General features: G+C 34.2%; 2 protein-coding genes across 2 annotated transcripts; one reads left to right on the forward strand and one right to left on the reverse strand.

The window, feature by feature from the left end:
* Window positions 1-890: 890 nt before the first annotated feature.
* On the reverse strand, window positions 891-9,483 carry LOC132706554 (testis-expressed protein 10 homolog). The gene is given in 7 exon segments (XM_060677936.1): window positions 891-999; window positions 1,051-1,404; window positions 1,458-1,689; window positions 3,789-4,041; window positions 4,093-4,417; window positions 5,396-5,748; window positions 9,004-9,483. Coding segments are annotated over 7 exon segments (1,977 nt in total). The 5' UTR covers window positions 9,412-9,483; the 3' UTR covers window positions 891-947.
* Window positions 9,484-9,744: 261 nt separating this feature from the next.
* Window positions 9,745-14,043, forward strand: LOC132706016 (DNA replication licensing factor Mcm6). Its single transcript, XM_060677058.1, has 10 exons — window positions 9,745-9,931; window positions 9,979-10,387; window positions 10,444-10,635; window positions 10,765-10,999; window positions 11,057-11,799; window positions 12,100-12,191; window positions 12,249-12,410; window positions 12,476-12,702; window positions 12,937-13,073; window positions 13,891-14,043. Exons 1-10 carry the CDS (start codon window positions 9,840-9,842, stop codon window positions 13,999-14,001), a joined length of 2,400 nt encoding a protein of 799 aa, XP_060533041.1. The 5' UTR covers window positions 9,745-9,839; the 3' UTR covers window positions 14,002-14,043.
* Window positions 14,044-14,046: the final 3 nt, after the last annotated feature.

Here is a 14,046-nt window from a genome sequence, read left to right on the forward strand (position 1 = left end):
TTTACATTTTATTTTATATACCGTTTGAATTTTAAAAACTAGAAAACTTTAAGCTGATTATAATATAATATTGGTTTAAAACCAGTGCCTAAATTTTCTACGAACATACTTTTTAGCTTTAACGCCGCGAATCTCAACAAAAGAAAATCTTTCGGTGTTGTGTATGTAAGATGTCACCATAAACATATCAAGTAAAGGTAAATTAATTATAAGATTGACCTTTTAAAAAATCGGCTTCGGTAATTTTAAAAACTTTCTTTATAATACTAAACACAAATTAAGAATTTTTTTGTGAACTGAGGTTCTTTTAATAGTATTATAAACTTACTTTTATAATCATTATTCTTCAAATTAAAATTTTGTATAAGTTCCCTATTATGTCAAGTGATTTTCTGGTCTACAGTTTTGGTTAGTTAGTTTTTTTTATTTGAATAACAATTATTATACCAATGACTTAAACTTAATTTAATTTGTTGTTTCAGACCATGGAATATGTAAATTTAAAATCTGGACCCATGACGCTTTCCTTGATGTTGACAGGGGAAGGTGTAGCTGCAGAACACAGGGTGTTGCCAAGTTTCATCAGAAAATAATTTTTGATAATGAACGGACTGAAGTTCCCCGCCTAAATTTTTTTCAAAATTCTTTGTGATGTACCAAGTTACTCCTTTGGCAATATATGCGATTAACAAAAGAATTGAAATCAGCTGCCTTTTTGAATATTTAAAATTTCAGTTTCAAATAACTTTAATGGCAACCCATTTTCGGTGGTCTTGAAATTTTGTTGAAATACATTTTGATAAATCTCAAAAGGCAAGTGATGACAATGTAAAACTATTAAAAATGACAGCAATCAACAAAAAGAACAAAAACAAATTGCAAATTGCAATGGCACACGTTTTTATTGAAAACGAAATCGTCACTAGCAGAAAACATTCGATAAACATTTATAGTTCCAAAAATTGGCTGGGCCACTCTTTTTCCCTGCCGAGATCGAGCCTGCAAAAATGAATAAATGAAAACTATTCAAAGCACAGAAACAGGATCTACCTTAATAGGAAAATTTGCTCCATATACTTTCTAAAACCAGACGCTGGATTGTTCTGCAAATGCTTCGAAATTAAATCCAAATCTGATTTGGAATACGCTGGAACGTAATAAAAAATATAAGCTATTTTTCTTTTGCACGACTCTTCGTTATTCGTTAACGATTCATCGGTCAGTATTATCTTTATTTTGTCCAAATTATCTAAAATTTGGGAGAGCTTCTTTAAGAAAGAATTGTAAAAGACTGGAGAATTCTTTTTTGACAAATCCAGTAGGGCTGAAATAATGTTATCGTTCACTTCTGCCTTGCACAAAATTTCTGGCAAACTACTTAGCCAATATTGATACTTGTCAGTCCTAAAAATGTTAAAAAATATACAAAACATAACACAATTGCGTTGCCCTAGTACTTGTTCAGTTGAGGATTGTCAACGACTTGTGAAAGAACTTCGAACACTTTAAGCCGTTTAGCGTCACTGATTTTGCCGTGGTTGAAAAACATGACCGCGTTATCGACAATCATGCGCAAATCGACTCCGCTGCGACGCCATTTTGCATGATTTTTGTATAGGCATTCCTCCAAAATTTGCATGATGCAGTCCGCGCTATCCTCTCCGATGGTTTTTTTTTGGAAGAGTACTTCTGCAAATGCCCCTTTTCAATAAATAATGTAAATAACAATAATAACTGATAACAAAATCAAACAATGTCGATAATACACGGGTAAAGAGCTAATGTCTGGGATTGATTTGCTTGAACTGAACTGAACTTCTCCTAATCAGCTGCGCACCACCACAGAGCAGATCATTGAAAGTACTCAACTCAACTCAACTCACTTCATTAAGCCTGATGAATTCCTCAGGAGTACAGTGAACTTCTAAGGAAGGGAACGCAAAGGCAACAAGGACACGGAAGCACCATAGTTGCGATTAAAACTCGGATTATTAACAAAACAATCCTGAAGACAGCCCAATGCGAGCAACTGTTTATTTATCTAAGAGCTCTCGCTTCGCTGCACTGCATTCCACAAGAAGCGTTATGTCAAATTAGTGTTGTGCTAAGCCTGTATTTGTCTGGTGCCCATTGAATGGTTTTTTCAAAACATTAAGAGTGAAAAGTAAGTTGTCAGAAAGGCTTTCAGTGCTGCCTATGTTTGTAAATATAGTTATTCGATTCTTTAGATCAAGTGTTAAAAGTTTTATGACAACACTGAAGTCCAAGAAAACAGTGGCCTCTTCAATCTACAGAAAGTTCAGTTTCCGGTTGTTTAGAATAGTCCTTTCGCTTAGAAAAGTGATTTCTTTTCTAAGCGAAGTAATTGCTTTCGTTCGCGAGAGCCAATATTCTTTAATTTGACTCGACATGGTGTATTCACCCCAGCTATAGCAATTGTAGTCAATACCCTTGTGATTTTCATACAATGACTTTTTAGTTAATCCGTATATTATTGCCATATTTCTTTCTTAGAATTTTTTTAATGGATAAGAGTGATAATAAATATCACTATCACACTGAGAATACAGGTTGGGTCACATAGGCAATACATTTCAAATATATCAAACGAATTACTCGAACAAAGATAAGAATAACATGTTTCAAATTTCTTTATAAAATCGGTGTTAGAAAAACTGAATAGTGTCAGTGTTCAAGGGCAGGTATATTGGATTAGTTATCTGGACAGAACCAGATCAAATACGCGTTGACCAGGAAGACCAACCAATAGCAGTTAAGAGGAGGTAAGACATGCAATAAAACTATCAAAGTACGAAAAATCCCTTTGAAATGTTAACAGCTTTTCTAAATAAGATATATTCCTTGGGAACCCTACCACATGACTGTCTTCAGTCTATTTTGATACCCAAGAAGAACGGGGCAAACAAATGTTCACAATACCGATTGACCCTGGGCTAAAGGAGTTGCTGACCTTCTATAGGAGGGGCGGCATTCTGGACGCCCTCAAGTACTTGGACGCCCCCCTTTGATACCAATACCAATACCAATACCGATTGACCCGCTTAATGAGCCATATATATATATATATATATATATATATATATATATATATATATATATATATATATATATATATATATATATATATATATATATATATATATATATATATATATATATATATATATATATATATATATATATATATATATATAACCAGAAAAATGTGAGAGATTGGGCTGGTCTGGATTCGTAACTACTACTGTAGTAGCGCAGAACACAGAGCGATTTGCCGCAGTTGTTGCCAACCTTCGAAAAAAGAAGATATTGGATTAGTTTAATGAGGTATTAATGATTAAAATGAGCAATTTTTTTTTTAATTTTAACTTTTATTATTCAAGAAATTCAAACAAGGACAAGTGCTCCATGCTAGTATGAAAATTGTGATTTTTAATATTATTTGCTGGTTGGTGAATGATGAAAAGTTGAGTTTAAGTGCAGATGTGAGTGGAGCTTCAAAACTGAGTTGTGTTAGGGAAAAACACACCAAGAAAGAAGCGGAACAGAACAATGGCGAATTTAAAAATCCTACGCAAGTCAATGAAATTCTTGGGTTATACAAATGATGCAGGTTTTAAGAGACAAATTGTTTAGACCCGAGTGGCGAAATTTGTTTGAGACTGGACCTGATTGTTGCCTGACAACAAGCGAGCAACGGTGCGCTATATTCTCAGTGTGACTTGGACTATATTGGAAAATATTAAAATAGGTAGCAACATAATACTTACTAGTAACATATGTCACGATCGATAAAAGGTCCTTTCTTATATCTTTTTGGGAATAATTAATAAAAAGCGCCGAGTACAAAAAGCATATCAATAAATTTTCGCGGACGCATTTTGGATCGGTGTTGTAGTCTAAAATTTTTAGTGTCGCATTTTTCGACTTTTGCTTCGTTCTGGCCCCCGGGTGGGTGTACGGAAACCCCGCCAAAAGATGGTTTAAAAATTTCTTGCAGTCCATCGACATAAACGCTGTTTCCTGCAAACATAGCAGTCGGTCAACCGAACAAACACAAAAAAAGAAAGTTACCGTGTCTTCATGATGAATATACCGCCACAACAAATGTAAAGTGTTAACTATGCATGATAATAGGGCGGCGCTTTCATTGTTCAGAACGGTCCCTTCTCCCGCCGGATTGTAGCCAAATTTATCTGGGACCGCTTCCAACCACGTCTCATACAAAAGTGGTATCAAAGTTCCGACATGACGGTTTAATATTGTCGCGCCGTGATGGAAAGAAGTTTTGGAATTTGAAGTGAAATCTATTTTTGAGTCACTCAAAACTTGATCGAAATGACTTTTATATATGGGAAATCTAGTTTGTTTGGAGGCGTCGAACCCTTCGAGAGATTCCCTACAACCATTGCGATTTTAGATAAGGAAAATCAAATCCAAGGGGTAAGTCACGCGCGAAATCTAGTGCACCAGCTCAGTGAAATCTGTGAAATCTTCGAGAAATTATCGACTCTTTCAAAAATGTGTAAAGGGAAATGAATGACACGTTAATACCAGTAAGTAAAACATACCTACTAAAGGGAACCCCTTTAGAAGTATATTCGTTTAGTTTAACGCATCAGAATTTGCAATTAAGCTATAGTGTCCACAGTAGTGATAAAATGGCGACACGCACACCAATGATTGAAGTACGCGAAAACTAGAACCAGACCACTAAGAGGAAAACACCAAAAAGTTAATTCGACGAAAAATTCACTTTTTATATCTTAAAAAATAAATTGCCTCAGATAAGATTTCGTTAGAGGTTGTGGAAGACAATCTTTAATCTTGATGAATTCCAAAATTGTGACAAAAGTTATTAAACTTGCTCCCGGAAAAGAGAAAACTAACCAAACTAATCGAACTTTTTTTCAACGCTTAGGCTTTTATATCAACATGAACATTATGAACACTGTTTTGAGCAAGCAAGCAAATGAGTAGAAAACTGTGCGATAAATTTTGTATATAAGGAGCCACATCCGAAAGTTTTTTTTAGAATTTTGAAATTTTTTAAGTGAATTAGGTGAAGAGTAATAACAAAATTATTGAAACAAAACTAATCAAAATGAACACTGATAAAACTATTTTCTACTTGCTGAAAAGAGATTATAAAATAGTCTGTTTTATTTTTACATAGACTTTTTTAAATTTTACGTATTTTAGCTATATAGCCTAAAAAATATTTTCTTAAAATCAATGAAACTGGTCAAATTATCGGGAAATCCGCCGAATCTTAGTCAAACCCGTTGAAATCTGAAATCCGTAATATTTTGCGTGAAATGTTATGGACGTGGCACTAATTTTGGATGGTGATTTACCCCTCGACCAAATCACTCACGTTTCGGTCGTTTTACTACCTTCTTCTGCTAAAAGAACGCTCAAAACCGCATGCAGTCGGCTTAAAACTTTAATCCTCCATGCCACACTGGTCATATTGCTGCCTAAATTCAAAGTCAACGTCCTTTCTAATTGAGAATCGCCGCGTAATTTGGAGATTAGAGTAAAAAATTCGGGAAGAAGTCTCTCGGAATTGTCACGTATCAAACCGCAATCGACCCTGATAAAGCAGTCCAGGAACAGCAGCGAATCTTCTTGAATGTTTCGGTTTATATTTGTCATCGCACAGCGTAGATTTCAGCGTAGATTTGTAGAGAAAAAGTGGAGGAAAGGTTTCACTTTCTCGCTAGGGATCTACATGAAACCAAAATATACACGGCGATTCACAGTCTATAGTGAACGCATAAATCTGGCAGCTATTATGATAAAAAAGAGCAATTTTCGCATTGGTTTATGTAAGACGTGTACAGGGTGGGCCAAATTTAAAAGGGGAACTCGCCTTGCGAAAGGAGATAGACGAAAACTAATGTAGGTGCATGGAATTCGACTTTTATAAATAAAGTAAAGGTAAAAACCGTAGCAGTCAACCGAAAAAACGATTATTTATATAGAACACCCTGTATATTTTTGATTATTGAAAATAATTTAAAATTTTCTTCTAAAAATATAGCACAGCCTTTATATTTTGCGAGAGTTTTGTTTGTTCTGTTTGACTACATATTAAAAAATATAATAATGAGTTTCTTTAAATAATTTAATGTCTTATCAGACGCTCAATGCAGCTTTAGATGTTCTTATAACAGTCAACGCGGCTTTTGCATTTTTGTTGACCGCTCTAAAGCGTTTCACACCATTTCACACCAAATTCTCTTATCAAAACTGGAAAAGTATAGTCTGAAAGGAAAAGTTGTAGAACTTCTGAAAAGTTATTTGACAAACAGAATTCAACACCTTGAGATTGTGTCATTAATGAAAAAAAAATGAATTTCAAATAAATATATTTTCTCAAAATGAAATTAAAATTAAAAAAATATATACTTACCCATTGCAATCTATTAAAAACCATTGCAAAATGTAGAAGAAATCCGAAAACAAAATCAATAAATACCGATTTTCCGTAAATAGGCACACTAAGATTGATTTAGCTTTCCTTGGTAAATTATGACACAAGAAGGAATATTAACTTTGCATGTAGCTTTGTATGAAAAATAGTTCACAACGTTCTGTAGAATATGTTGTGCCAAAATTTTTCAACGAAACTTCCACAGGCTGTTGTAAGTTCGATTCAACAACAATTGATGTATGAGGAATACAGAAGTTTTGTAAATAGAGTAAACTAAGCTTTACTTCTAAGTATACAAGGTAAACAAAAATTTCACTTTTTTAAAAAACTTGCAAAATACTAAATAGTTAAAATTAGAAAAAAGTTTAAACAAATAATTTATTGAAATAATGTTATTGTTTTGTGATTATCAGTGTAATCGTGTTTAGGTTCTAATATTTAATGAGTTCCCTTTTTATGACTTTTTGTACGTTGAATTACCAAATTACTTTTCAATTTGCAATAGTCTGTAGTTTGAAATTCTAAATTCGATAAAATTATTATTGCGTCATCGTAATACAGAAAACAAATGCGTGGCCAAATTCGAGAAAGGCATACTAGATTAGAATTTTTCTAGAAACTACTTGCACTATTCCATCGCACTTTTCTGGTTCTGTGCGTCGTGTGTTCTCTTTCTCAAGTAACCACATGCACCATTGCACTTTTTGCATATCTAACATTAGTTCTTTCTAGTCTTGTTAGTCTTTAACTTTTATGGTGACGTAAAATTTTTTTCAACGGCTCCTAAAACTATTTCTTGTAATTCAATGATATTGTGTCACAATCTTCCGAAAATGTCTACCAGTGCAAAGTTACTTCCGGTATTATGGCCGCTCAGTCCAAAGTCTAATTTTTCAAAACTCACTAGCAAAATATCAAGGCTGCTTATTTTTGTAGAGGCAATTTCAAGTACTTTTCAATTAATTTTTCGGATGATAACTAATTAACTATTGGATTTTTTGAAATAGTATACTGAAACTATTAAATTCAACATAAAAAGTGCAAAGATACACAAAATTTTCCATAACAAAATGGTTACAGCGATTTTTTATAAATTTAAATTTTCCAAAAACATCAGAAGTGGTACCAGTACGCACGTGAGGTTTTTACCAATTAAAAAGACACCGATATTATTTTTCGTCTACCTTCTATAGAAAAGTCCAATTTGGCCTACCTTGTACAGCGTGTCCTATTTTTGCTTAGCTACTTTGGATATTTAGATTCAGGGAAATTTTGGAAATTCTGCACCCTTATGCGTTAACTTATCGAAAATGTGAAAACTGGTCTGGATATGGGTTTTTATGTAGGCTCCAATTTTCTTCTGAAACTCAGAAATTTTGTTATTTGATAAAATGTGCTTTTAATAATTTTATTATGGTTTTTGTTAGCTTTTCAAAAATACATAAAACATAAATTTCACTTTTTCGAATAGAAAGTATTTATTTCGTATAATAACTTCAATTTTGTCAAAATGTAACTTTGAATACTTGAATACTTAAGAACAATTAAAGTTATCTAAGCGAAATTTGCAATAAAGTATAGCAAAAAAACATATTCCAGATCCAATTTATAAAAAAAAAACTTCAAAACTTACACAGAGTTTCCAAAAATATATTCTATTCTAATGAGAAATTTAAATGGTGAGAACTTGAATCAGTGGGTAGCCATATTTTCATTTAATTTAACTCTTTTAGTTGAATCTTGAAAGATATTAGAATGTCCTCTAGCTCACTTCTGGCGTTCTCCCAGAAAATGGGAAATTATGGTTTTTGGGTTAGGTTTTGCTGTTAAGTCGGTTCAATGGATGTGAATCTATACATTTCGTTTAATTCAATTATATTATTAAACAATGACAAAATTAAGACAATTACCAAGGTTATGACAAAGTTTAAAAAAAATTAAAAAGTAATTTATTATGCAGGGTAAACATGTATTTTGATTCATAAGCTATTCTTCGGATTAAATATTCACATTACAAAAAGTAATCTCACTATAGCTAAATTCGGCTTATGAGATTACAATCAAATTTGGTGACTATGTCTATGATGGGGAAGTTTCTTATAATTAGAAGCTAAAATATGGTTTGTTGGTACACTTTACTGTAAATTATGGGAAAAATTAAAACAATTTATTTAAGAATCCGTATAAGGTTTAGAAATCATCCTCATAGAAACACACTCACTATAATGGAAAAATCCAAAAATGGTATAATATACATGGGGTTCCATTAACAAAATACAAATTTGATACTGTTAGCGCTTTTCGAACCACTTCTATGATATAAAAGTGATTTATAAAAAGTAACCATAGTAGACCTCCCTATATCTCTTAAATAAAACTTTAATAAAATCTATTTTTTTTACCATACTCTGTGACTTATAGCGCGAACAACCCTATACAAGGTGAATCACGTTAAATGGCAGATTGGTCATTTAAATCATCCTGTATATGGCATGTGCTTATGAAAGCAGAAATTGCACTGTAAGGTGGATATTTAATAAACTTACATATTGTAGAACAGTATCAATTACTTTGGCCGCAGATTTTCTCACTTTATGCTCCCTATCTTGCATAAGACTTCCCAATGTCAGACATATTTCTGAGAACTGATGCTGAACAATTTCTTCATGATAAATCTGTACCATGTCATTCAATTCTTCACAAGCGGAATGCTTTATATTATCGTTATAATGTTTCAGTCTACTGAGCAGGTCTTTTATGTTTAGTTTTCTTTTACTTAGAATGTCATCAGAATCTTTAACTTTTAGTTGTTCCAGAAGAATAATAGGTTTAATTTTGAATGCGACATTCGTTACATTTTGTCCCTTGGGAAGAAACTTGGTTTTGGTCTGTTTAAGCTTCACTTTCGCTTTTTCGGCTTTTAGATCCTTTTTATGGCGGTGATTTTTGCCCATTATTAGCGTTTAAGGATTTTTTGCATATACAAAATTGTTATAACAAAACCTCACTTTTGCACGTGGATACAGTTGTCATTTGCAGTCAAATTAACAAGAACTTTCCACTTCTTCTTTCCACTTGACTTCTCATTGCCATACAGTTTTTTTTTTTTAATTTTTGTTGCCTCTCATTAAAAACATAAAAAAGATCTTTTAATATGTGATAACTTTCGTTTCCGGTTAGGCGGTAAAACATAAGTAAAATTTTAAAATAAATATTATGGACATGAATATGAAGTTTGTTGAAGAATAAGTGCATATGTGAAATAGTAACCTCACTTTTGAGAAGATTTCGCGCCAAATTTTGTTTAATAGTGAATGTGGTATGCTTTAAGTTTGAATGTTAACTTATTAACTTTGCTTAATTGTCTGGATAATTATCGAAAATGGATGTAGCTGATGCCAACGTTGGTCAAAGGCAACATCGAGATGAAATCGGAGTAAGATGCCAGAAGCTTTTTCAAGATTTCTTAGAAGAGTAAGTTCGTAACAATTTCATAACTCCCGACTTACATTTTTCTCCAGATATAAAGAGGATGGCGAATTAAAATATTTGGAACCGGCGAAAGAGTTACAAAATGAAGAAAGAAGCACAATCGAGATAAGTTTTGAAGACGTTGAAAAGTATAACCAAAACTTGGCTACAACTATCATCGAAGAGTATTTCAGAATATATCCGTTTCTTTGCCAAGCTGTTTCTAATTTCGTAAAAGACCGCACTGATATGAAAAAGCCGAAGGAATGTTACATAGCATTTATGGATGTTCCTACAAGGCATGTTGTTAGGGAATTAAAGACTGATAAAGTCGGTACACTGATTCGTATCTCGGGTCAAGTTATCAGGACTCATCCTGTTCACCCCGAGCTGGTTTTGGGCACTTTTGTGTGTTTAGAATGCCAAACTGTTATCAAAAATGTGGAACAACAATTTAAGGTTGCACTACACGAATAATTTTTGCATGTAAAGTATTTATTATTAATGATTTGCAGTACACAAACCCTACAATATGTAGGAATCCAGTTTGCAGCAACAGAAGACGGTTTATGCTCAACGATGATAAATCTGTTTTTGTGGACTTTCAAAAAGTAAGGATTCAAGAGACGCAGGCTGAGTTGCCTCGAGGTTGCATTCCAAGGAGTTTAGAAGTTATTTTGAGAGCTGAAAATGTCGAAACTGTACAGGTTAGTTTTTTAAATTTAAAACTGTTGCATTTTTTTTTTTATTAAGTGCTTGCTGCGCTCCTGTACCAAAACAATACTCGTGGCTCAAATGCCATTTACCAAACTTGTTGCATAAAATATTAATTTTAGGCTGGTGATAGATATGACTTCACTGGTACACTGATCGTTGTCCCGGACGTGGGCGCAATGTCCATCCCTGGTGCCAGAACCCAAATTGAATCTAGGCATAAGCATGGGGATGAAGCGGAAGGAATCCGAGGTCTCAAAGTGTTGGGTGTACGTGAATTGCACTATCGCATAGCGTTTCTAGCATGCAGTGTACAGCCTACTAATCCCAAATTCGGAGGAATCGAATTGCCTTTAGGTTAGAATCAAAGTGGTGTATTGTAAATTTCATTGATTTTAATGAAAAAAAATTTAGGGGACATTACACCAGAAATAATGCGTCAGCAGATGACGGAAAGCGAATGGAAGCACATGTATGAAATGTCTCATGACAGAAACCTCTACCAGAACATGATTAACAGTCTGTTTCCAAGCATTCACGGAAATGAAGAAGTGAAGAAGGGCATTCTACTTATGTTATTTGGCGGGGTGTCAAAAACTACAATTGAGGGTACAACTTTGAGAGGCGACATCAATTGCTGCATAGTCGGCGACCCTAGCACAGCGAAAAGTCAATTCTTGAAGCAAGTATCCGAGTTCTCACCTAGAGCTATCTACACTTCGGGCAAAGCTTCATCTGCAGCTGGGCTTACAGCGGCGGTAGTCAGAGACGAAGAATCCTCAGACTTCGTGATTGAAGCAGGTGCTTTGATGTTGGCAGATAATGGAGTCTGTTGTATCGACGAGTTTGACAAAATGGAGCTTAAAGACCAGGTCGCTATTCATGAGGCCATGGAGCAGCAGACAATATCTATAGCAAAGGCCGGTGTCAGGGCCACATTAAATGCTAGAACTTCAATTTTGGCGGCTGCTAATCCGATTGGGGGACGCTACGATCGAGCCAGATCATTGCAGCAAAATATTCAATTGTCGGCACCTATTATGTCCAGGTTTGACTTGTTCTTCATACTTGTGGATGAGTGTAATGAGGTCATAGACTATGCTATTGCAAGGAAGATAGTGGATTTGCATAGCAATATTGAAGAGAACATTGCTCAGGTATTGTACTGTTGACTTAAAATAATTACAAGCTAGATATTTCAATTGAATTTTTGAGCTATACATTTTATTTATTTATTTATTTATTCTTTCAACCTTACACCATTTTACAAATATATCATAAATATTAACAGACTTATGGTAACTTAAATTACCATGTAATAAAATAATTATCTGTTATATAAATCAATCTGTAGTTATTCTAATATTTAAACCATAACAGTTCTCATATTCTTTTTTCCATAAAAATTAATTATAGTAATTAAGTAAGGCTTAATAATCTGAAAATGGTTTTCTTAGGTTTACTCCAAGCAGGAGGTGTTACAATATATTAATTTTGCACGGAAATTTAAGCCAGTAATCAACAAAGAAGCGAGAAGCTTGTTAGTCAGGTAATTGATCCATTCGTTAAGCATACTTTGCCCCTTAACTTAAACCATTCCTTGAAGTTACTACAGTCGGTTGAGACTGCGAGATAGTACAGCTGCTGGGAAATCTACGTGGCGTATAACTGTAAGGCAACTGGAGAGTATGATTCGGCTGTCGGAAGCGATGGCCCGGATGGATATTAGCGATGAAGTGCAACCGAAACATGTCAAAGAAGCTTATAGGTAAAAAACTGTTTTTTTTTTTAAATACTGTACGCTATAGAAAAACATTTATTTGATTCTTTTAGACTATTAAACAAGTCTATAATTCGGGTAGAGCAGCCAGATATCCACTTGGACGCGGACGACAACCATTCAGTACATGAAGATGAAGTTTTAGAGGAAGAGAGGCCGCAAACGCCTGCTGCACCAGCGCCAGCTAAAAAGAAGATGGTTCTCAGCTATGAAGAGTATAAGAACCTGTGTAACATGATTGTGGTTCATATGAGAAGGGAGGAACTGAGGTTTGAAGAAAGTGAGTACTTAGGTTATAAGAAGTTTTTGAGGTGTCCTTCCTTGAATGAACCTTGTGATATTCCAAAGTGAACTCCAAGCACATTCGGCATTTGCTTTAGTAAAAAAAAATATAGCTAGAAATATTTTAGAAAATGTCGCTTTGTCGGAGTATGGGAAGTTTATTTGGACAATATAAAGGAATAGATTTTTTCAAACTTGACTGTTGTTTTTACTAAGCTAAATATTTTTTCAGGTGGTAGTGGAGGTATCCATAAGAGTGACTTAGTTGGGTGGTACCTTACTCAAATGGCCGACTTAATAGAGTCAGAAGAAGAGTTGATAGAAAAGAAAGACATGATTGAAAAAGTAATTGATAGATTGTGTTTTCAGGTAAGTAAATACGGCGTTATGTGGTGAAGTGTGACAGTTGCGGAAAGTGCTTTAAAACCTCACCATTAATCTGGCTCTTTGATTCTCCCAATGTTTCATAATAGCATGTCTAGATTAAACTTTTGCTGAGTCGAAATTGCTGACGTTTCGCCAATCATCCTGTTGGTTTCTTCAGAGCTTGACTGAAACTGGCTCGTATTTTACTCTGTACCTGCTTATATATTGTTTGAGGGGGACGCTAATGAGGGGTATAAACACCATCTCGGATGATTAATTCCCAAATTTGTGACAGGTAGAGACCTGAGTCGCGGTTAAAATTGTTTATAGATTTCTATAGACTCTCGGATTTTTCGTTGGTAGAAGAACTGATTATATGCAAGAATTTTAGTTTCATCGAGAAAATGAGATATGAGATAAAACTAAAATTCTTGCATGTAATCAGTTCTTCTACCAAAGAAAAATCCAAGTCTATAGAAATCTATAAACAATCTATCAATCTTAACCGCGACTCAGGTCTTTACCTGTCATCAATTTGGGAATCAGTCATCCGAGACGGTGTTAATACCCCTCATTAGCGTGCCCCTCAAACAATATATAAGCAGGTACAGAGTAAAATAGGAGCCAGTTTCAGTCAAGCTCTGAAGAAGCCAACAGGATGATTAGCGAAACGTCAGCAATTTCGACTCAGCAAAAAACCGACGCTGGAGGAGTCCAGAAGTTTTGTAAAGAGTATTACAGTAGCCTGTGGAAGTTTTGAACAGTAGTTCAAATGAAAAATTAGAAATAGGAATATTTTTATATTTCCTCTTATTTTTAGGATAATATTATTATCAGTCTAACGGAAGCGGGACTCAAAGGTCGCGCTGAAGAAGACACCGAAGATGACGATCCTTTGCTAGTAGTTCACCCGAATTATATAGTAGATTAAGATATTAATTTTTATGAAATAAACAGTACTCTTTTAAATAAAAGT

Source organism: Cylas formicarius, unplaced genomic scaffold (assembly GCF_029955315.1).
Source record: "Cylas formicarius isolate icCylForm1 unplaced genomic scaffold, icCylForm1.1 PGA_scaffold_8__14_contigs__length_24414737, whole genome shotgun sequence".
Classification (NCBI taxonomy): domain Eukaryota; kingdom Metazoa; phylum Arthropoda; class Insecta; order Coleoptera; family Brentidae; genus Cylas; species Cylas formicarius.